We start from the raw sequence: 23,307 nt of genomic DNA, 5'->3' as shown, positions 1-23,307 counted from the left end.
AACATTTTCACATGTGCCTCCAAAGAACAATGTCTCATTTAATTTCCGACCTTCAGTTCAAGTTGGGATTGGATGCAGTCCTTTTTAAGCCATTAATTTCTTTCCTGGAATACTGGAACAGTCCATGTTGTGTTGTTGGGCTGTGTTAAGGTTGCCACTGCTTCAAACAGTTTAGATTTTACTGGTGTTTCAAGACTGGAAACAAAAGCTTTTTTATTTTTCTCCCCCCATGCATTTGCTATCCTGCTGTTTATTAATGCTCCATTATTTGTAATGATTTATCATGCATCCCAAACACAATTATCCAAACTTGTGAACATAATAACAGGTGTAATAAATATGAAAATGCACTTACCCCAGCTATCTCGAAAGAGCTCTTCTGATGGGAATTAAATAATTAATTAACACAAAACATTTTGTCCCTGTGTAAGGAAAACATTATAAGGACAGATGCTAAACTTTAATCTTGGACAATGTCCTCTAATGGGTTTGAGTTGATCTCTTGTTGTGTTTGGTTGCCAAAAAAGGATGCAATTCACCCATGTCACTAGGGTAACAAGAGCAATGCACAAATGTAAGAAACAGCCACACCACTTATACCAGGTTATTTTGAATGACTCACAACTACATAATAACTCCTGTGTGCAACTGTGTCCATCATGAAAATAATGGTACCGCTGACATGAACATTATGAACATTATTCTTTCAGAATGTCATGATATTAATGCACTCACTCAACCTCAGAACTCAGAACTACCTCGGTCTTCTAAAATTAGAAGCTTATAACGAGACACAGTGTTACAGTGAGTTTATTTCCTGCTGTACTTCCTGAAATGACAGTGATATGATTTTTTTGTTTAAGTAAGTAATTTAGTGTAGCTTTAACCCTTCTGATCCTTGAGCGTGACATGAAAACAGTGTCAAGCATGTTTGTCAGCAAATGGACTGTATGGTTGGAGTTCATATATGTTCTCTGTGGATTTCTCCCCTGAGCTGTCTTCTGTTGTAATATCCAAAAATGTAAAAAACAAATGTGATGGTCGCTTTGTCTCTGTATGATTTAATCATTATGCAACACACTCTCATAAGGAAACATAAGTTAAACCAAAAAATAACTTCCACTTTCTAGTTCCATTCTACTCGTGTGCTATATTCCAAGTCTTCTGAAGAAAGATGAAGGAACACAATGAAATTAAAGTTGTTTTTCCCTGAAAAAGTTCCCCTCTGCCAAAGCATGCATTGGTACATTTAAGATGAAAGAGAAGCTAATTATTTTCTGTAGGGGTGGGTAAAAAAAATATAAATTTTCCAATGTATTATGATATTCATATGAATGATTTTGGAACCGATTCTTAAAGGCGCACTCAGTAACTTTTTGATCATGTCATCTTGAACTTACAGTGACACCTAGTGGTCAGATTGCAGCATCATTCAAAATCAATAGTTTTCAGTTGAAGTATATATATATATATATATATATATATATATATATATATATATATATATATATATATATATATATATATTGGCTTTCTTTGGTGTTTTGGTTTGTATTTTTGGTGTATTTCTATATATACTTATATTGTCTATTCACTTTTTATTTTAATTGTATATTTGTATTATCTCTGTCTTGTTGTTGTATTGTTTGTGCACTGGAAGCTTTTGTCAACAAGACAAATTCCTTGTATGTATAACCATACTTGGCAATAAAGCTCATTCTGATTAATCATATTGAAATTGAAACCACTTCCATGTTTTGTATCATACAAATATGTGAATTATATCCAAAATTTGATATGGCATTACACTCTGAACTGAGGTGAGAATTTCACAAGAGTGATGTTTTGATGGTGCACAGATAAAATTATTTATAGCAGCATTTCCCTAATGATACTGCCCTGCTTTCTTTCCTGCTGAAATTAATAAATAATTAAAACAGCTTAAACCAGCCAGAGATGGTTTGATGGTCTTAGCTTGTTTAAGATGGTCTCTCAGCCTGGCCAGCTGGTTTAGCAAATACACTCTAAAACCAGCCAACAGACTATATATATATATATATATATATATATATATATATATATATATATATATATATATATATATATATATACACACTCACCTAAAGGATTATTAGGAACACCTGTTCAATTTCTCATTAATGCAATTATCTAATCAACCAATCACATGGCAGTTGCTTAAATGCATTTAGGGGTGTGGTCCTGGTCAAGACAATCACCTGAACTCCAAACTGAATGTCAGAATGGGAAAGAAAGGTGATTTAAGCAATTTTGAGCATGGTATGGTTGTTGGTGCCAGGCGGGCGGTCTGAGTATTTCACAATCTGCTCAGTTACTGGGATTTTCACGCACAACCATTTCTAGGGTTTACAAAGAATGGTGTGAAAAGGGAAAAACATCCAGTATCGCGGCAGTCCTGTGGGCGAAAATGCCTTGTTGATGCTAGAGGTCAGAGGAGAATGGGCCAACTGATTCAAGCTGATAGAAGAGCAACTTTGCCTGAAATAACAACTCGTTACAACCGAGGTATGCAGCAAAGCATTTGTGAAGCCACAACACGCACAACCTTGAGGCGGATGGGCTACAACAGCAGAAGACCCCACCGGGTACCACTCATCTCCACTACAAATAGGAAAAAGAGGCTACAATTTGCAAGAGCTCACCAAAATTGGACAGTTGAAGACTGGAAAAATGTTGCCTACTTCCAGCAGGATAATGCACCATGTCACAAAGCTTGAATCATTTCAAATTGGTTTCTTGAACATGACAATGAGTTCACTGTACTAAAATGGCCCCCACAGTCACCAGATCTCAACCCAATAGAGCATCTTTGGGATGTGGTGGAACGGGAGCTTCGTGCCCTGGATGTGCATCCCACAAATCTCCATCAACTGCAAGATGCTATCCTATCAATATGGGTCAACATTTGTAAAGAATGCTTTCAGCACCTTGTTGAATCAATGCCACGTAGAATTAAGGCAGTTCTGAAGGCGAAAGGGGGTCAAACACAGTATTAGAATGGTGTTCCTAATAATCCTTTAGGTGAGTGTATATATATACATACAGTATACACTCACCTAAAGGATTATTAGGAACACCTGTTCAATTTCTCATTAATGCAATTATCTAATCAACCAATCACATGGCAGTTGCTTAAATGCATTTAGGGGTGTGGTCCTGGTCAAGACAATCTCCTGAACTCCAAACTGAATGTCAGAATGGGAAAGAAAGGTGATTTTAGCAATTCTGAGCGTGGCATGGTTGTTGGTGCCAGACGGGCCGGTCTGAGTATTTCACAATCTGCTCAGTTACTGGGATTTTCACCCACAACCATTTCTAGGGTTTACAAAGAATGGTGTGAAAAGGGAAAAACATCCAGTATGCGGCAGTCCTGTGGGCGAAAATGCCTTGTTGATGCTAGAGGTCAGAGGAGAATGGGCCGACTGATTCAAGCTGATAGAATAGCAACTTTGACTGAAATAACCACTCGTTACAACCGAGGTATGCAGCAAAGCATTTGTGAAGCCACAACATGCACAACCTTGAGGCGGATGGGCTACAACAGCAGAAGACCCCACCGGGTACCACTCATCTCCACTACAAATAGGAAAACGAGGCTACAATTTGCAAGAGCTCACCAAAATTGGACAGTTGAAGACTGGAAAAATGTTGCCTGGTCTGATGAGTCTCGATTTCTGTTGAGACATTCAGATGGTAGAGTCAGAATTTGGTGTAAACAGAATGAGAACATGGATCCATCATGCCTTGTTACCACTGTGCAGGCTGGTGGTGGTGGTGTAATGGTGTGGGGGATGTTTTCTTGGCACACTTTAGGCCCCTTAGTGCCAATCGGGCATCATTTAAATGCCACGGCCTACCTGAGCATTGTTTCTGACCATGTCCATCCCTTTATGGCCACCATGTACCCATCCTCTGATGGCTACTTCCAGCAGGATAATGCACCATGTCACAAAGCTCGAATCATTTCAAATTGGTTTCTTGAACATGACAGTGAGTTCACTGTACTAAAATGGCCCCCACAGTCACCAGATCTCAACCCAATAGAGCATCTTTGGGATGTGGTGGAACGGGAGCTTCGTGCCCTTGATGTGCATCCCACAAATCTCCATCAACTGCAAGATGCTATCCTATCAATATGGTCCAACATTTCTAAAGAATGCTTTCAGCACCTTGTTGAATCAATGCCACGTAGAATTAAGGCAGTTCTGAAGGCGAAAGGGGGTCAGACACAGTATTAGTATGGTGTTCCTAATTATCCTTTAGGTGAGTGTAGGTTGGGTTGTTGCTGTTACAGAATAAAAAAGAATGAGGAAAATTGCATTCTTAAAATGTCATAGAACATGGAAATTACTATATCCTCTCTAAATAACCCATAATAATTAACCATTCGGTGTGGGGGTGTGCACTTATGAGGAATGAAAAAGGAATTGTGATATGCTATTGTAAATGGGAATTGTCCATGTTGTGTCAAATTAGATTGCCCATGGAGGCAATGATATGGGGTCAGTGATGTTGTTGAAAACACCATCTACTTTGCACTGTTGCTGTAAACAGAAAGCAAACATGATGGAGAAGTATTAGAGCATTAGGGGGGATTGTGTTGCTTAACAGCTCATTTCTCCTGTTAAATTATTCAAGCTTGAGAACCCAGGCCTATTCACTCAAGTTTGCTTTGCCTATATTTTAAATGTAAGTCATTAGGAGGGCATAAATGATTTAATGTTTTTCTTATGAGGCTGTTGCATTTGACTTTTTTCAACTTATAACTTATTCACAAATATAGTTGAAATAACTTGCGAAGGGTTGGTCTTTCATTATGGCAAGGGGTGAGCTCCATGCTTGCTATGTACCATATAGCTGGTGATATTTACAGAATGTATAGCAAACCATTTTTGGCTGGGAATTACCCAAAGTGAATGTATGATGTTCACCTCGCATAAAAAATAAATAAATAAAAAACAATTATTGTGCATGCATGACACTTTATACATGTGTGTGAGTGAGAGTCCCCCAGCCATTGGGGTTTGCATCAGGAAGGGATATTTCAGAAAACTACCCACATAATTTCTTCACTGTAAACCATAGATAAACCATTTTTAATAACTTGTTTTAACATTAAAAGACATTATTACATTATATAAAGCTTAAAAGATGTTTTAAACTGCAGTGCTGCCTATTTCCACCATTGAAATCTGCTGCTCTAAAAAAAAAAAAATGGAAGAGTGGTTTCCGGCGGTGTGATGTCAGAGTTATTTAATCTCTCCACCTTTTTCCTGACTTCTGCATGTGCGGCACCATTGCGGTGAGCTACATCCTCTCGGATGCTCCGCACTTCCGCTTAGCTGTTGTTATTGTATGCTATAGCTAGACAAACGTTACTAGTGATGCCGATCATTGGAGGCTCTTGAGGAATATGTGCTTTTAGAGGATGTTATAACAACTACAGGTGGCTTAAAAAATTACTGGAAAATCAATGTTACAACAATAAACCCACCCAAAAGCTGTCAATGCCTGAAACTTTGAGTTGCACAAGATGCAATAAGCAGAGGTTGCATTAACATAATTACTTGTCATTTGCCTGTTTTTTTTTGAAACACTGATGGATAATTCCAAATGATGCATCCCTCAAATCGGCTGATTTTTAAACGAAACCTAGGGAGAACATACATACTCCTATCACATAAATGCCCTTTTTTGGACCTTAAAAAGTGTCTGGACGTATTCAGATTCCAAGATTTTGTCAGTTTTCATATTGAAGTGCTTTCTATCATCATAAATGTGAATTCTCTCTCTGCATGCTGAATATCTGTGTGTCTCTCACACACACAAACACACGCACACGTGCGCACACACACACACACACACACACACACAGGGCATGTGTAGAAAGCGTGAGAGCCCAGTATAGTAACTTTACCATGTAAATGTGTGTGATTGTGTACTTATTTTTACATTTGAAGGTGATTGCCATACACAGATTTTAGTGAGAAAGGGATTTATGTTAAGTAAATGGAGTGTTCCATTGTCATTAGTGTTTATTTCAATGCTTGGTAATGAGAATAAGCTGCATGCCATAAGTCGTTAGCATCCACGTTGGGAGTACGCGCAAAGCACAACGGGTAATTTCACCACCCATGAAAATCATGGATAGAAAACGCAATCTCCTCTGACATTTTGAACAGTATTTTCTCTACAATGTGGAAACTCCAGTAAGTAGTAAGTGTCTTGAGTTTGTGTAATTAAGCAGTCTGTTGTGTCTCTCAGCTGTGATGAGCTTTAATGCTGAAGTTGTTAGTTTAAAGCCGTTTAAAGCTATTTCCTAGCATTAGTAGTGTAGTAGTAATGCAAACGATCACGGAGTGCTGTTGAATGTAAACACTGAGTGATGCTGACTCACTTCACATCACCAACTGTCTCATATTACAAACAAAAACTGTCTTTTGCCGCCACCTGCTGGCTAAAATATGTAATGTCACAAAATTAAATGTTAAGAGACAGCTCTTAACAAATCTGCACTGCTCTTACTCTTTTCTTGGAAAGTGCAGCAATTCTCCAACATTATATGTAGGAGCAGTTTGTGTGAGCTAGGAATTAAATTAAACTGTCCTTATTCTACATTATTATGTATGGAAATTTATAATGGAATTAGTTGCGTTCGACAACCATTATAAATTAGATAAATAACAAATAACTAGATTATTTGTCTAAATAAAATTCTCCACCATTAAAATCACAATACAACGTCTCGTTGTATCCGCTCACAATTTCTATTGTAAGGAATTAGCTTTAATAAGGAAATTATGATTAATTCACATAATTATGATTATTCTCATGGCTTTTTAAAATAATATTACACATAGTTAGGTACTGCTTTGAAGCGAAATCTTTTAAAAACAGGGATGAGATTATTTATAAAAAATATACCACAGTCAAATTATCTTTGAATACAGACAAACTTTATTTCTATTCTAAACATAAACTAATCTAACACATAAAACACGAAACAGGTTGGTGAGTAGTGACAGAATGTGAAATATAGATAAAATTACATTAATGGAGTCTATAGACAATGCATTAAGAACCATTTATCCTTCTTTGACTCTAAATCGATTTGCAATTGGATTACCCAAAGTATTTAACTAATACACCAGTACTTTGAGCAAAAGTCTGGAGATATATTTGCATGTTGTTGCATTTCCTTACATTGCGTTCTTTGTGTTGCTTGGTTCGTTGGCTCTTTGTCGAGAGTTCATCAGTCAATGTTTTGGACTGTTATGATCACGGATAGTTATTGTCTGGATGAAGCAAGGCCTTCTGCATAGATGACCCGCAACTCCTGTTGGATGTCTGAACAATATATATATATATATATATATATATATATATATATATATATATATATATATATATATATATATACTGTACATACATTTTAAAAGATATCGCCTCTTAAGTAGCTTCAATATAGTTAGCTACTTTTTGTTAGGAATTTGTTGTGGAGCTAACTATTTCAACAACACCCAACACTTTTGTTTTATTAATTATGAGAGGTTAATACGAGAGATAAAATGGTGGGCAAATCATGGGCTGGAGGAATATTTTACACAGATAAATAGGCAATGCTGAGGAGAAAAAGAAATGTGGAGGCAAAAAAAGAGAAAATGAAAGTCTGAATTGATTAGATAAAATTGGAGGTTGGAGCGCAGGGGAGTGACAGAGAGAGAAAGAGAGAGAGAGAAAGAGAGAGAGAATTTCAAGAAAAGAAGGGAATCAGAAAGTGAAATGAGTATTCCAAAAACTCTTCATTAAGAATTAGGCACATAAGAAGCTGTAAGAGTTTCTGAGTAGCTGGATTTGTAGGGTTGACAGAAGAAATATGGGTCTTTTGCCACACACAAAAATTGTCTGAAAAGTGCAAACATAGTAAAGTGTGTCTGTATTCAAGGGTGTTTCTGGTAGGAACATAATAAAACTTTCATTGCTGTGAGTCCAAAAAATATCAAATAAAAATAATAATAATAATAATAATAATTTGGAATGCTATTAAAAGAGTATTAAAGTATTAGTATTAAGTATTAAAGAAATCGATGTCATTTTAGGCTCTGAACAAACTGTCTTCTTATATCTTCATTTCTAAGGTGGTATTTGATCAATCCCATGGGGATCTCAATGTGGCTGCATCCAAAAAGTGTTACATTTTACAAATTTTCTTTGGTTGAAAACCAAATGTGGGTCATATGGTATGATTTTCTCATCAAACAAATTAAAGTGATGTTAAAACTAGAAATGTGCCTTTATTCATTCACATAAAATCAAATAATTTGACATTTTTATTTACAAACAAACTAGTATTTATATGACACAAAAACAGTAAATGTCCCATAAGGTTAACAGTATCAAAATCAAAATATTACATTTTAAATATTTAAGTGCAATTTGCTTTTATTTATTTGCAGTTTATTAAAAACGCAGTTTGTAATCAGAGACTCCTAACCCTCCTAGATACTGCTGAAAACCTTCTTGTGCATGCAAGAAACTGTTAATTCAACATATATATAAAGGAAATCAAATACTTTTTTCTATGAATGAAAGTGATACAGCATACTTATAATACATTCAATAGACCTTTGTATAATACATTAAGTCACAACTGCAATTGCTAGGGATTATTCTGTATTCTAATGTTATCTTTGGTAAGGACATGTCTCAACCATCCACTACCAAATCTAAACTAATTTCACTATTGCACAAGTATAAATATCATTAGGCACTTTAAACAAATCAATGTATGCTTTGGATCAGTTGTCACTGTCATGCCCAGGGGTTGCACGATGACAGTTTTGCTAACTGTTAAACAAGGCAGAATTGCTCAGCATATGCTCAGCAGATTGTGTTTGTCTAAGCAAAATTTCCACTCATCACAGAGGATCAGGGAAATATAAATAGCCAGGGAACGGAACAAAAAAATTTGAAACACTCTCATGAATATAATTTGTTCAGTTCATCGGATTTGCACAATTCCAATCTCGATTCATTTTGGAAGGGGATGTTTTCATTTCGCTAGGGTCATGAATGGGTCATGGATATCTATACTTGCATGGGCATGCATCCTCAATATTTTATTAAGAATTTTTCTATTTTCTATTTGCAGATCAACAGATTATGGAAGCACATATGAGAGACTGAATGATAAAGTGGGAGTCAAGATCGTTCTGAGTTACCTCTATGTATGCCCTACCAACAAGAGAAAGGTACAATTTCCAAAAATCACATTCTATAACTGGAACTCTAGAAGGTTTTTCACACTGTGTTGAACAAAGGGATAATGTATTTTTAAACACTGGATAAAAGTATATATATTAGTTGCATTTTTTGAAAAACATGAAAAAAACTTTATTATATCTACATCTTTGCAAAATTATTTTTACGTGGCTTAATTTCTGGTAAAATAAGCATTTGAGGTGCTTTTTAGGGCTTTATGAAATTATAATTTTTTGTTTTTTTTAAATCCATACATTTTTTTCCCCCAAATTCAGTGTTTCCATTTTATTTCATTATTATTAATGTAAAAAAAAATATTAAAGATTAATAGTTTAATGACATTTTATCATAAAAGCATCTGATGCTGAGTATGATCACTATGGGACACTGTCCGAGTGTCACGTGTTCTGAAGCCCTTATACAACCACGCCACTTTATTGGCAGATGGCCCTTAAGCAAATCCCCATAGGGAGCTACCTCAAAGGCTCCATAAATGCGCTAGTTTTCACACCTTCGAGCCAAATTTTCTGCTAAATACACAAGCCTATGCAGCTGCTAGGGAGTATGGCCAGCTATGCAGCATCTCATTCCCCTCAGGGAACCAAGGTTACGTACGTAATCGATATGTTCCCTTTCGTGGAAATTAAGCTGCGTATGATAGCTATTGGAATGAAAAACATTCACGCCATGCGAACAGTAGCTGCCAACTGTCTAAGCCCAAGTGTCAAGCATATAGTGGTGCACAAGTTAGCTAAAGCATCTGAATAAAAGGAATTATGAATTCACACCAGTTCCAAAAGAGAGAATGTTGGAAGCAGGAATCAAACCCTCATCCAGATTATAAAATCTAAAAAATGTATGCGGAGAGGACCACTCTGCACCATACACATGTCCTCTTAGGGTGCACCTCTAGCCAGAGCCCATGAAGATGTCATGCTCCTTATAGAATGGACTGAAAAAGCCGAAGGCGAAGTTTAACCGCAAGCTTCTTAAGCAATTGAAATTGCATTATTAACCAATGAGACACCGAAACACCACTTTGGGGCCATCAAAGGACACCAGCAACTGCCCTGACTTGTGTGGTAAACATAAACTCACAGCACCTGAACCAGGCAAAGCATATGTAACCTTTCATGTTCCTCTGACTCAAATGGGGGAGGAGAGATAGCCTGAAAAATAATGTTCTGCAAGTGAAATGACTTAGAGATTACCTAGGGAAAATAGCCCAAACAAGGTCTTTACAAACTTTGAACACTTTGGCGTAATATCCATACACAAGGGATTGACTGACAGGGCATGCAAATCACCGACTCTCTTAAAGTATGCCAATGCCACTAGAAGTGCCGTTTTGAGAGTCAAATGTTGTTAAGGGCTCGAATGGAGCACCCAAGAGTGCCTCTAAAACAACAGATACATACCATAAAGAATTCTGATGGGATGAAGAGTTCCAAGCCTGCGTACCCCGTGCATAAAGCGAAAGACAAGAGAATGTCTACCAATATAGACTCCATTAATAAGTGCATGTTCAGCCGCTATAGCGGCAACATAGATTTTAAGTGTTGCCAGGGCAACCCCGGCCCAGAAATGCTCCTGAAAAAATTCCAGCACTGTACCGACAGGGCAGAAAACTGGATTTTTATGTTGCGCTGTACACCAAGAAGAAAAAATACGCCACTTAAACGTATATAGCCTCCTCATTGATGGAGCTCTATCATTTAGAATGGTTTCAACCACAGTGAGGGATAACCTGTCATTCAAATAGCGCTCTGTTGAGGGGCAATACTCATAACTTCCACAAGTCAGGCCGGGGGTGCAAAAATGCTGACCCATACGTGAGACAACATGTTCAATCTGACTGGAATCTCCCAATCTTCCACTCTGCTGAACCTCCTACAGATTTGTTCCATAATCTGAGTATGTAATGTCCATTCTCTGGGCATCAGATCCTGTTTGGACTGGAGATTCGCTCCCAAGTTCAACCAGCTTGGAACATGTAGGTGAATGACACCAGGAGAATGACAGCAGACGCGATTATGTGCCCCAAAATCCTGTGAAATGTTCTAGCAGTGAGAACACATCTCACTCTGAACAACGCTAGACACTGGCATAATAACAGAACATGAGCTGGAGACAGGTGTGCCTGCATTGTCTGCGAGTCCAGCTCCACACCTAGAAACAAAGTCTGTTGCCCGGGAAACAGGAAACACGTTTCTAGTTTTATATGCAGCCTTAGATTGCTCAAATGGCTGAGAACGACATCTTGATGTTGGGCAGCCAAAGTCTCTGAGTGAGCCAACACCAACCAATCATCGAGATAATTCAAAACACGGATGCCTTGAAGCCTCAAGGGCATCAGAGCTGCATCCATGCATTTTGTGAAAGTGTGTGGTGCCAGCACAAATCCGACAGAAGGACGCAAAATTGGTACGCTTTGGCCCCCAAAGGGAATCTAAGAAAACACCTGTGTTTTGGGGCAATCTGAATATGGAAATAAGCATCATTCAAATCTATTGTCACAAACCAGTCCCCCGACTGTACTTGTGACATTATTTGTTTCTTTGTCAGCATTCTGAATTGACATTTCATTAGGGTAAAATTAAAATGTCTCAAATTCATAATGGGATGCAAGCCAATGTCTTTTTTTTGGATCAGAAAATAAAGGATGTAATAGCCACATTCTCTCTGAGAAGTGGAAATATCCTCTATTGCCCCTTTTTCTAAGAGAGTGTATTTAATTAATCAAAAACGGGACTTCCCAAACAGAGATGTCTGTCGGAACATCCCTATTGAATACTGGAGGAGTCCATCTGAACTGAATGGCATAAATATGCTCTATCATTCTAAGTACCCAGTTTGAAATGCCCTGCAACTGCTCCCAAGCCACTAGATGGGCATATAAAGGAATTAATGCATGGCTCTCGCCTTTAGCGCGACATGTAACAACTAGATGGAGTGCTTGGCTTACTTTTGATGACTGCCCCACAACCAGCGGTACAGCGGTGGCCTGATGCTCAGATCCCATCTCATCAGCGTCTGTGCTAGCCTTCCACAAGTCTGACTTCCCTGGCAGACATGTGGCCTGAACGAGCACGTGGCTTGACTGAATAATTTCCAAAGGAGGCAAGCCTTTCGCAGAGCATCCTGACGTTCATCAAGTCACACTGAGGGTAATCCGAACCCTCCAACATGGCCTCCACATGGCAAAATACCAGAAAGGAAACAAACATGTCATGGGAATCCTCACTGACAATGAACCATGTACACGGAGGTAAGCACTACATAAAACCATCCTGTGATGCCACTCAAAAGGGAAAATCTTCACTTCGATGTGAGTCACTAGTACAACCTGGGCCAGACAAGATTGTGCACCGAAGAACAGAGAATCTGACTCAATGGAGCGAATGCGAGCACCTTTATGGAACCCGTGACATAGCTTCCTAGAGGCCATTGCTTAAACACCATCAGCCAAACAGACTGGCATGATTGGCATGATTATATAAGGGCTTCAGACCACATGACACTCGGACGGTGTCCTATACTCCTTATACGCAGCTCAAGTTCAACGAAAGGGAACTGTCTTATCAAATACATTTATAGAACTTAAATTAAATATAAAATGAATAATTACTTTCCAACATACTGTTGAAATATTTGTATTATATTAAGTGCTTGCAGATCCTCACACCACATAAAAAAAAATGCAACATTGTATTTCTTTTTTTTTTATCAAATGCTGTGCTGCACAATGAAATCACAGTATTAAAGGGATAGTTCACCCTAAAATGAAAATTCTCTCACTATTTACCCACCGTCATGATATCCCAGATGTGTATGACTTTCTTTCATCACCAGAACACATTTGAAGAAAAACAGAAACATATCTTAAAAAGGTCCTTAAATTAAAAGTGAATGGAGCTCTTTGAAGCTCCAAAAATCACAGACAGTCAGCATAAACATCATCAATATGGTTACATCAATGTCTTCTAAAGCGATTAAATCACTTTTAGTGTGAAAAATATCAATATTAATTACTTTTTAACAATAAACCATCACTTCACGAGAGGGTGGCGTCCAAGCAGTTCAAGCACCACTGCAGAACAGAAGCACGATAAAGAGTTAAAAAATTTACTTACATATTTAAGTTTTTTGCACCAAAAGTGACTGTGTCGCTTTTTCTTTGTGACACTATTTCATTTAACAGCTGCTGTCGTTTGAATGACATATATGCTGACTGTCTGTGTGTTTCAGCTTCAAAAGAGAAATCATCATGGTTACTGTTGTAACCTCTGTTCCCTGATGGAGGGAACGAGACTCTGTGTTGAATGCTGTGGCACAAGGGGTCTTTCTTGAGAGCCTCGTATACTTCTGAACTTGAGAAAAGGCCACTGAGAAATTGGCAGACAGAATTTGCATGTCCCCCCTCTGGACATACGGGTATAAAGGGAAGCAGGCCGACGTCTGTCAGTCAGGTTTTTGCACTAAAGAGCAGAGAATAAGCTACGACCATTTACAGTGGTAGGTCTAGTGTCATGGCAAGGGGGACACAACGTCTCGTTCCCTCCATCAGAGAACGGAGGTTACAATAGTAACCATGACGTTCACCTTCTTTCACTCACTTGATGTTGTGTCAAACGTAGTGACACAAGGGGTCCCATTTAAAAACGCCATGCACTAGACTGTGTTATGTGAACTGCTAACACAGGTGCAAGCAAGCTACTGCATGCTAGAAGCAACTGTATCGGCCGAACGTAACCCTCCCCAACGCCCCCAGAAAAAGGTGTCAAATACAGACGTTAGATTCCCAAAACTCGTAAGTTGGGAACAGGCGACATGACTATCATGGGAGCAAGCCGGCCAGCCGTGGCCTTTTCTCTCTCTATGTTTCTCGTCATAGAGCATAAAGCGGTAAATCTTAATGCTATGACATGCATCGGGGAAGGCGATCTTTTATGTTTCTATTCTTTCAGGGGGAAAAGTCCCTGCAGAGACCACATCCTGCCCAGACTGGGGGGAGGTAACATGTGGACAATACGTCACATGGGTTGTGAAGTCACACGTGGAAGTGGTGCGGTGCCAGGTGCTACCTGGTGAGGGAGGAGCTCTACAAACACAGCGACCGGGGAGAGATGGACTGCCCAAGGGAGACGCGGGTCTGCCGAAAGGTGGACCGTACTGCGGAAAAATACATCACATGGAGTTGCCTGAAGAGGGAATTAGGCCTGTGGAGCACTACCCCAGTACAGAGCACTTGAGGCTCGTAGTGGGTCTGGTCGCAAATTCCTCCGCTGAATTCGCAGGCCAGAAGTCTAGGGAGGAAGAACATCCAGAAAGCGAGAGCTTAATGGCTAACCTGGGTGAGAGAGTGCACTGGATCACTTTGGTGCTAAGTGTAAGCGGAACACCCTGTCGGCTGTTCCGTACTACCGAGTTCTTCCTGAAAAAACACAAGACGAAACCAACTCAACCCTGAGATTGTAGAATCGCGCAAAGGTATTGGGTGTTTCCCAGCCCACTTCTCTGCAGATGTCTGCTTAGGGAGGTGCCATTGGCCAGTGCCCACAATGATACCACACTTCTCGTCGAGTGTGCCTGAATCTGCAAGGGGGCGGGCACGGCCAAAGTCTGGAAGGCCAAGGAAATGGTGTCGAAGACCCAGCGGGCAGCCTCAGTCTGGAGAAAGTGTTCCCTTTCCGCCATCTGCCAAAGCAGATAAAGAGCTGCTCAGAGAATCCACAGCTCTGCGTGCAGTCCAAATAGATATGCAAAGCACATACCAGACACAGCAACGAAGGCTGGGACTGCCTCCTCCCGGGGAAGCTTGCTTGCAGGTTCATGACCTGGTCCCTGAAGGGGGTCGTAGGAACCTTGGGCATGTAGCCCAGTCACAATCTTAGGTTGACGTGAGTATCTGCCGGACCGAACTCTAGGCAAGTTTTGCTGACAGAGAACGCTTGCAGGTCTCCAACCCTCTTAATGAAGCTAGCGCTATCAGGGGGGCCATCTTCAAGGAAAGGGCTTTGAGCTCAACTGTGTCAAGCGGCTAGAAGGGGGGTCTCTGAAGTCCCGAGAGGACCACTAAGTGATCCCAGGAGGGGAACAGGCTTGGCCGGGGAGGATTCAGCCTCCGGGCACCTCTAAGGAACCTGATAATCAAGTCGTGCTTACCCAAGAACTTGCCGTCCACTGCGTCGTTGTGGGCCATGATAGCTGCAACAAACACCTTCAAGGTGGAGAGGGACAGCATCCCCTCCAACATCTGAAAGAAACTGAAAGCACTGACTGAACTGCACATCTCTGCAGGTCTTCAGACCAGGAAAAACATCAATTTGCGAACAAGTGCCACTTTAGGGTGTAAAGCTGCCTGGTAGAGGGAGCTCTGGCTTGGTTGATTGTGTTTACGACCGCAGGTGATAGGTAACTCAGATCTTCCGCATCCTCTCCAGGGGCCATACGTGGAGGTTCCAGAGGTCTGGGCGTGGATGCCAGAGGGTGCCCCGTCCCTGGGAAAGAAGGTCCTTCCTCAGGGGAATTTTCCAGGGAGTTGAATTGCTGGGAGTGTGAGATCCGAGAACCAAGTCTGAGTGGGCCAGTATGGAGCCACTAAGGTGACTTGTTCCTCATCCTCCCTGAACTTGCACAGCAGTAGAAGGCTCATTGGGGAAATGCATAATTGCGCATCCCCTGGGGCCAGCTGTGTGCCAGCGTGTCTGTCCCAAGAGGGGCCTCTGTTAGGGAGTAACAGATCTTGCAGTGGGAATTTTCTTGGTCGCAAAGAGATCTACCTGTTTAATGCCGAAATCAGCTGGACCACCTAGGGGTGGAGCCTCCACTCTCTGCTGAGTGAGACCTGTCATGTTGAGGTTGCCCAGGATATTAATGGCATGTAGCGACCTGAGTTGCTGCTGACTCCAAAGGAGGAGCTGGCAGGCAGGTTGTGGCATATGACAAGAAGTGGCTTCAGAAGGAAGAAAGCCGTAATCGCAATGTTGCCATGGCTATGTTCTCGCAATGAGAACATAAACCATTCATAAATGCTGCCTCCATGTGATCGCAGCCCAGACACACGAGGCAGCCGCATCCAGGAAATACTCAGAGGCGGAAAGACATCTTTAAAAAGATGCGTCCTGAAAAGGACGTTCAACGCCTGCTGTGTATTGCTCTTTTGTGAATGAAAATACTCTCTATTAGAGGGGAAAGATACTTCTCTTTTAGAGGTATACACGCTTTTACAGAAGCGCTGTCGAAGCACCCAGGGGCGTGAACTGCACAGCATGCAGAGAGGGAGAAAGCCGCTGGTAATGTGTCGTAGATCCAACAGCAATGCTCTGATAGAGGTGAATGGAACAGTAGTGAGACTCAGCTTGCTGTAACATAACCGCTCGGCTCCGAAGAAAAAATCTGATATTTCGGGTGCGGGACATGCAAATTCTGTCTGCCAATTTCTCATTGGTCTTTTTTCAAGTTCAGTGGTATGCGAGGCTCTCAAGAAAGACCCCTTGTGTCACTACATTCGACACGACGTCGATTGAGAGATAGAAGGGGAACTCCATTCACTTGCATTTTAAGGACCTACTGAGCTTAGATATTTTTCTGTTATTCTTTAAATGTGTTCCAGTGAAAAAAGAATGTAATGCACAACTGGGATATCATGAGAGTGAGTATATAATGAGAGAATGAAACATTTTGGGTGAACTATATGAAAGCCTTGATGAACATGTTTAGTGAGTACAACAGCACTCTCACTTGTGGGATACTGATTATATAGAAATACTATTGATATTATTAGTAGTATTATTGTTATTATTATTATTATTATTATGAACACTACATTGTATATTTCATTTTACTATACAGTAGTCATATATGTCTTTCAAAATTTATTTTTCACAATTTCACACTTCTAATTAAATTGAGCTTTTATTTTGTCTGCAAACCAAATGAAGGACTTTTAGTATGTATGTTTTGTTGTATGACAACAGCTTCGCACTTCTGACTAAGCAGTTTGCTATATGCCTTAATGTGCTTTTCAAACGGCTAAAGGCTGTGATTTAAATATACAGTAAATACATATAGTCTGCATGTGCTGCATGCTTTAGAGTAAATGAATGCTCTGCTATTTGTTTTATATTGCACAAACAGAGCAGGTGTGTTGTTTATGAGAGATACAGTATTAGTGAATAAACCTCAGGCTTCACACATTCATTTTTCAGCATGCACCACATGAAGACTGCATATTTATTTATTTACATCTCAGCCTTTTGTGGTTTAATAGTTACACTTGGGCATTTCACGATATCACTTTGATTAATTAACTTTGATTAAACACATCTTGTTTGTACTATTACTATTTAATGAAACCAGATGGGCACAGGCCTCAAATATTTCAATACAGTATTAATTAATCCATACTTACCCTTCAGGTTATGTGGTTCCTGATGAATTGTCAAATGTTTTACTTGTGGTTAGAAAATAAATAAATAAAGTAAATTAAAACCAAACAGCTTGTCAATACACAGCTGGTGGTGGTAAGAAATGCTCTATGGTTAGTATTTATTTAAACTTGTGTATGACCCGTAAAAAGCCTAAAGGTTTATCAGCTTCTCTGCCAAGCTTGGTTAAATGATACTCTCTGAACGGTCTAAACAATGTGTGTTTGCCAATAGAAATTTCATGTTCAAAGAGGTTCTATAGTATATATTCCTTACAATTTTAAAAGAATAATAATGATAGCTTTTGGTCTCCCTATGTCACAAAGGCATCATGAGACTTCACGGGCAATAGTGAGCACAGTTGGAAGCCAACATCATATCAGTCCTTCAAGCAGCTCTTACACTTTTGACCCTATTTGCCCTCAGACATTATCATAAGTCCCATGAGTCCAATTTCTCTGCAGAATAGGTCTCCTTTGTAAAGGGCGAGATATTTGTTTACTTCTGTTTTGCGAAAATGTTTTTGTAACTGTTGAATGGAAACACACAACACGAATGAATCGTGAAAAGTAACTGTTTGTGCAAAGAAGTATAACTTAGAGGCAGGTATTAATCCAATTCATGTTGTGCACCATGGCTGCTGTCATTGCTGTCAGAAATTGAGAATGGCTAATATGTTACATATACATACCTGAATTTACTGTTTTATCCAAACCTTAAATACATCACATAGTGTAACACTGAAATGTAATAAATGTTCACATTTTCAAATGTATTAATAATAAAATAGTCAAAGTAGATTTGTAACTTGTAGTTCTCTTTAGTTTATGGTATTAAATTCAGATTTATTTTTGGTATGAATTCAAATTGTATTGGCTTAAGCATATAAATGATACCACATTTTCTTTTTTGTGATTTATGAATTTCTAATATATATATATAGTATAACAAACTCATCGGTTCTATCATAGGAGAGAGTGTAATGGTCAACTAGCTGGCTACAACAGTAAATCAATGTTTGCGAATACCATATAAATGAATAGGGAGAGGCGTAAACTGACACCTACCTGTCGCAAACTTTCATGTGTCTTTTCTAATATAACATTAATTTTTCATAGTAAACTCCACACATAGTTCATGTAAGCTCCTCTTAGAAGGGCTTTAGTTTTAGACAAAAGACCATCTTTATGTGTTATGAGCCAGTTAAGTTTGATGTGCATTGAGTCAGCGCATGTCAGTCAGTGAGCGGTTTCTTTGAAGCCATTGACACCGTCTCTCACTCCATGACTGATTAGACGACTTCCATGTTACTACAGCTGGGTAATACAGCTGAATTAACAGCTTTAAAAGGCACATCAGAGCAGAGAGACATAACTGACTGAGTAATCGTGTGTGTGTATGTTTGTGTTTGTGTGTGTGCAATTACCTTCATCTGTCATGACTGCTAAGCAGTGATGAACAGTCAAGCTATAGCTTTTTAACTTTAACTTTATTTGCCATAATGCATCAGGGCAGCGTTTCCTGATAACGATCAATCTTTGCTCTTAAGTTTTCTTTATGTGCAAAGTTCTGAACGTTATTTCCTTTTTCACACTGCACTTTGCAGTAGTCACTGTCCTTGTGTTAGTGCTGAAATATAACGGTATGTTGACAATCCTCATTGTAATTTTATTACAGCTTAGCGCATCACTTTATAAATACATAAATGACCTCGCTTGGAAATGTTATTCCCCCTCATGCCACCAAAACAGCACCGACCAGCATCACAGTATAGCATTCTGAGATTTTATTATTCTCACCACAATTGTATAGAGCAGTCATATGAGTTACCATAGACTTTGTCACATCGAACCAGTCTGTCCATTCTCTGTTGACCTCTCTCAACAATAAGGTGTTTCCATCTGCAGAACTATTTATAATGCTGTTTTTGGACTGTTGTGCGTGAAAATCCCAGGACATCAGCAGTTACATAAATACACAAACCAGCCCAACAGGCATGACAATCATGGCACCAACAATCATTAATGTGATTATCTAATCAGCCAATCGTGTGGCAGAAGTGCAGTGCATAAATTATGCAGATATGGTTCAGGAGCTTAAGTTCCCCATCAGAATTGGGAAAAATGTTGATCTCAATGATTTGGAGCGTGGCATGATTGTTGATGCCAGATGGGCTGGTTTGAGTATTTCTGTAACTTCTGATCTCTTGGGAAATTTACTCAATGGTGCAAGAAAAAAAAACATCCAGTGAGCGGCAGTTCTGTGGACAGAAACACCTTTGTAAAGGATCCCAGGGACGACACCGGACAACAGGTTCCTTCAACTCAAGTGTGAATTGGTCTGATTGGAGCGCTGGAGGAGTCAGGAGACAACGAGGCAGGTTCAAGTTTAGACCTTTTATTGATCGTGCTTTCCCACACAGATATATAAGTGTATATAAATTTATAGAGCACGATCGAGACGCACTTTCCCGTCTGTCGTGCTTTCTGGCAATTCTCTCTCCCCCTCTCGACATTTGGCGTCCCTTAAATGTCTCTCTCCGTATCACTATAACAAGACACAGATGTTAGAGGTAATTCCAAACCAGGTGACAAGCCTTACCGCTCTCTCTCTCTCCCGCAGACCGACACATGACCACGCCCCCCATGCCACATCAAGTGAGTAGGCTTTTATTTGGCTAACACAGGGCCACAGCACGCCAGCTTCACAATAGACGTCAGCTTCAAAATAACTTTTAGCTTTGCAATAAGGTTCAGCTTCACAATAGACATTCATCTCTACAATACTTCAGATTCATGGAACATTACGATTCAGACTCTCTCTCTTCCTGGTCTGCTGGCTATGTGGCTAATTTATGCCGCTCTCCCCGTGTTCACTGTAATCAGAAACAGGTGTTACACAAAATTTAGCTCAGGTGTAAGCGCCCTTACCGCTCTCTCTCTCTCTCTCTCTCTCTCTCTCTCTCTCTGGACGGACACTTGACCACGCCCCCGCTGCCACAGCCTTGTTGATGTGAGAGGTCAACAGAGAATGGCCAGACTGGTTCGAACTGACAAAGTCTACAGTAACACAGATAACTGCTGTTTTCTGTTATTTAATGCTATTCTAAGATGCGGGTTGGTGCCATTTTGTCACCACGAGGGGAACCTACACAATATTAAGCAGGTGGTTTTAATGTTGTGGCTGATCGGTGCATATATATGCGCACACACACACACACACACACACACACACACACACACACACACACACACACACACACACACACACACACACACACACACACACACACACACACACACACACACACACACACACACACACACACACACACACACACACACACAAAGATCCCCCGTTTAGCCTTAACAGACTGTAGGGGCAAGTGCTGTTAGCGAGCACCTACGAAGGCCAGAACAGTACACGAGGGGGTGGGTGGCCAGCACCACGCCCGACCGCCTTTTGTCTCCCCAGTGGCAATGTTTACACACCGCACCAGGTACTCATTTTAGGCTGAGTCGACCTAGGGGAAGCCCGGGACCAGTTCAGATATTCATCACTGGTGTTGGCTATGAGCGGGAATCGAACTCAGGTCGCCAGGTTCATAGCGCAGTGCGCTAACCACTACACTACCGCTACCCTTTTTTTGCTTTGTGGCAATGAGAACTGGAGGGTAAATGTGCGTTACTTTAAAGGAAAATAATATCACAATTTAAAAAACTTAATGACCCAAAAATAGGACTAGGACTTTTTTTTTTGGGGTGAGAATCACCCACCCGCGCGCAATATGCTCACAAAGCCTTCCTCACAATTTGTAATATTACCCAACCAAATCAGCATACTCTATTTGGAATCTTAGTAAATCAGCGCCTTAGTGGGCAAACACATACTTCCTCTGTCCAGATAAAGATTAGGCTCTGGCAGATCCCCTTGCTATTTTCAAACAGGGCTAAGTTTAGGCCTAACCTTTAGCGCAACACTTTTCAATTTGAGAGATGGGCATGACATTTCTGCTGCTCTGCCTGAGCTCTTAAATGGGGACTTGTCAAGAATCCAAAGTGCTTTGCGTAAATTCAGAGGCTCTTTTGGCGATCACGATGGAGCCGAGATTACATGCTGATGCGATGATTGCCAAAAAAAATTAGCCGTTTAAATTCCCGCCACCCTGTTTCTTATAAAACGCAGTTGATCAGACATGACATGACTAATTTGAGACCATATGTCCTTTTCCTGCTGTTTACCTTGCTCAGCCAGCGCTAGCACCAATCACTTTAAGCAGTCAGAATGTATGTGTTGGCCGTTAACTGTGTGCTGCATGTAGATGAGCTTGCGGGTTGCTGGCAGTCTGGGTGTTAACAGATAACAGAGATCCCTTAACCCTTCTATTGATTATACTTTGCAGCTCTTCTCACTCCTTTGTGCAGCAGAGAAACATTTGTTCACAGTTGTCATGTGCTTGTGGCTTGACAACTTAATTATGCATTAATGCTCCCTCAGTATCTGCCTGACCTTAAATTTGTGTTTTCCGGCTGTATGGCTCAGACATGACCCGCAAGACCTGTTTACACCTGGTATTAACAACTGACTTTTTCTGCAGAACACAAATGAAGGATTTTAGAAGAATATTTCAGCTTTGTAGGTCAGGGGCATTTTTATAGTTTGAAGAGACAAGAGGCTTAGCCCAGACACAGACCCACTGCACCCCAAGCACAAAATACAGCTAAATGCATTACTGATAAATTGCATGTTATGGAAGAACTCTTTATTCCGTTTCAGTAACAACTCCTGTATCTTCCATTTTCTGTTAATGCACACCATACTCTTTGTCTTTCATGGTGTCCACATCATATTTGACTAATTGTTGTCTGTCTCTGTGTCTTTCCTGGTGTCTCTATCTATTTGTTGTCTATGTCTCTCTTTCCTTGTGTTTCCATCATATTGTACTATTTGTTGTCTTTCTGTGTTTTTCCTGGTCTCAATCGAGTATTCAAGCCAATCATTGATTTCAAATCACTTGTGTTAAAAGGCCTTTTTTGCATTCCAAAACGTTCAAGGGGATATTGTGGTAGCTTTACTTGTTTAGGGTCTGTGTCCAGGTCTCTCCTAAATCAGTAATGGTCCGACCAGTTGCCCCTGCCTGCTGCTGCTCTAGGTCTTACTTGGCCTGCTGTTCTCATCTGCCCTCACTCTTGTCTCATCTGCAAAGTAGCAAAGTAAAGATGCAACTTGTCAGTACTATACTGTGTACTGAGAGAATAATTTATTCTGCTGCTTCTTATTTAAATTAAAGTTAAATGCAGAGCTTAGGGGGAAAAAAAATGTTTAGGCTTTTGCATATTATGAAAATATTATTTTAGTTATAACTTTGTTGAATAAAACAAATTCAATCCTGGTGGTCGGCTACCTGACTTTTCCTAAAAGTGTCTGCACATTTATAATGCATGAAAATAATGATGTTATACATATAACTACCAGGCACGGTCATATTGACCTTACAGGACTTCTAATGTTAATCTTTCCAGCGGTTAATGGCTGCTTAGCAACTGTCATTAGCATAGTTTCCATCCATTTGTTAATG

At 40.1% G+C, this 23,307-nt stretch overlaps 1 protein-coding gene across 1 annotated transcript in view; it reads left to right on the top strand.

Moving 5' to 3' along the window:
• LOC127651440 (VPS10 domain-containing receptor SorCS3-like) overlaps positions 1-23,307 on the top strand; it is a 349,046-nt gene that overhangs the window by 187,866 nt on the left and 137,873 nt on the right. The window contains exon 3 of the mRNA XM_052137262.1: positions 9,191-9,290. Coding sequence (XP_051993222.1) covers positions 9,191-9,290 — 100 coding nt within the window. The remainder of the gene's footprint in view (positions 1-9,190; positions 9,291-23,307) is intronic.

This window comes from Xyrauchen texanus, chromosome 11, assembly GCF_025860055.1.
Source record: "Xyrauchen texanus isolate HMW12.3.18 chromosome 11, RBS_HiC_50CHRs, whole genome shotgun sequence".
NCBI lineage: Eukaryota > Metazoa > Chordata > Actinopteri > Cypriniformes > Catostomidae > Xyrauchen > Xyrauchen texanus.
Note: the sequence above shows the minus strand (reverse complement) of the source record. Positions and strands in the feature narration are given on the sequence as shown.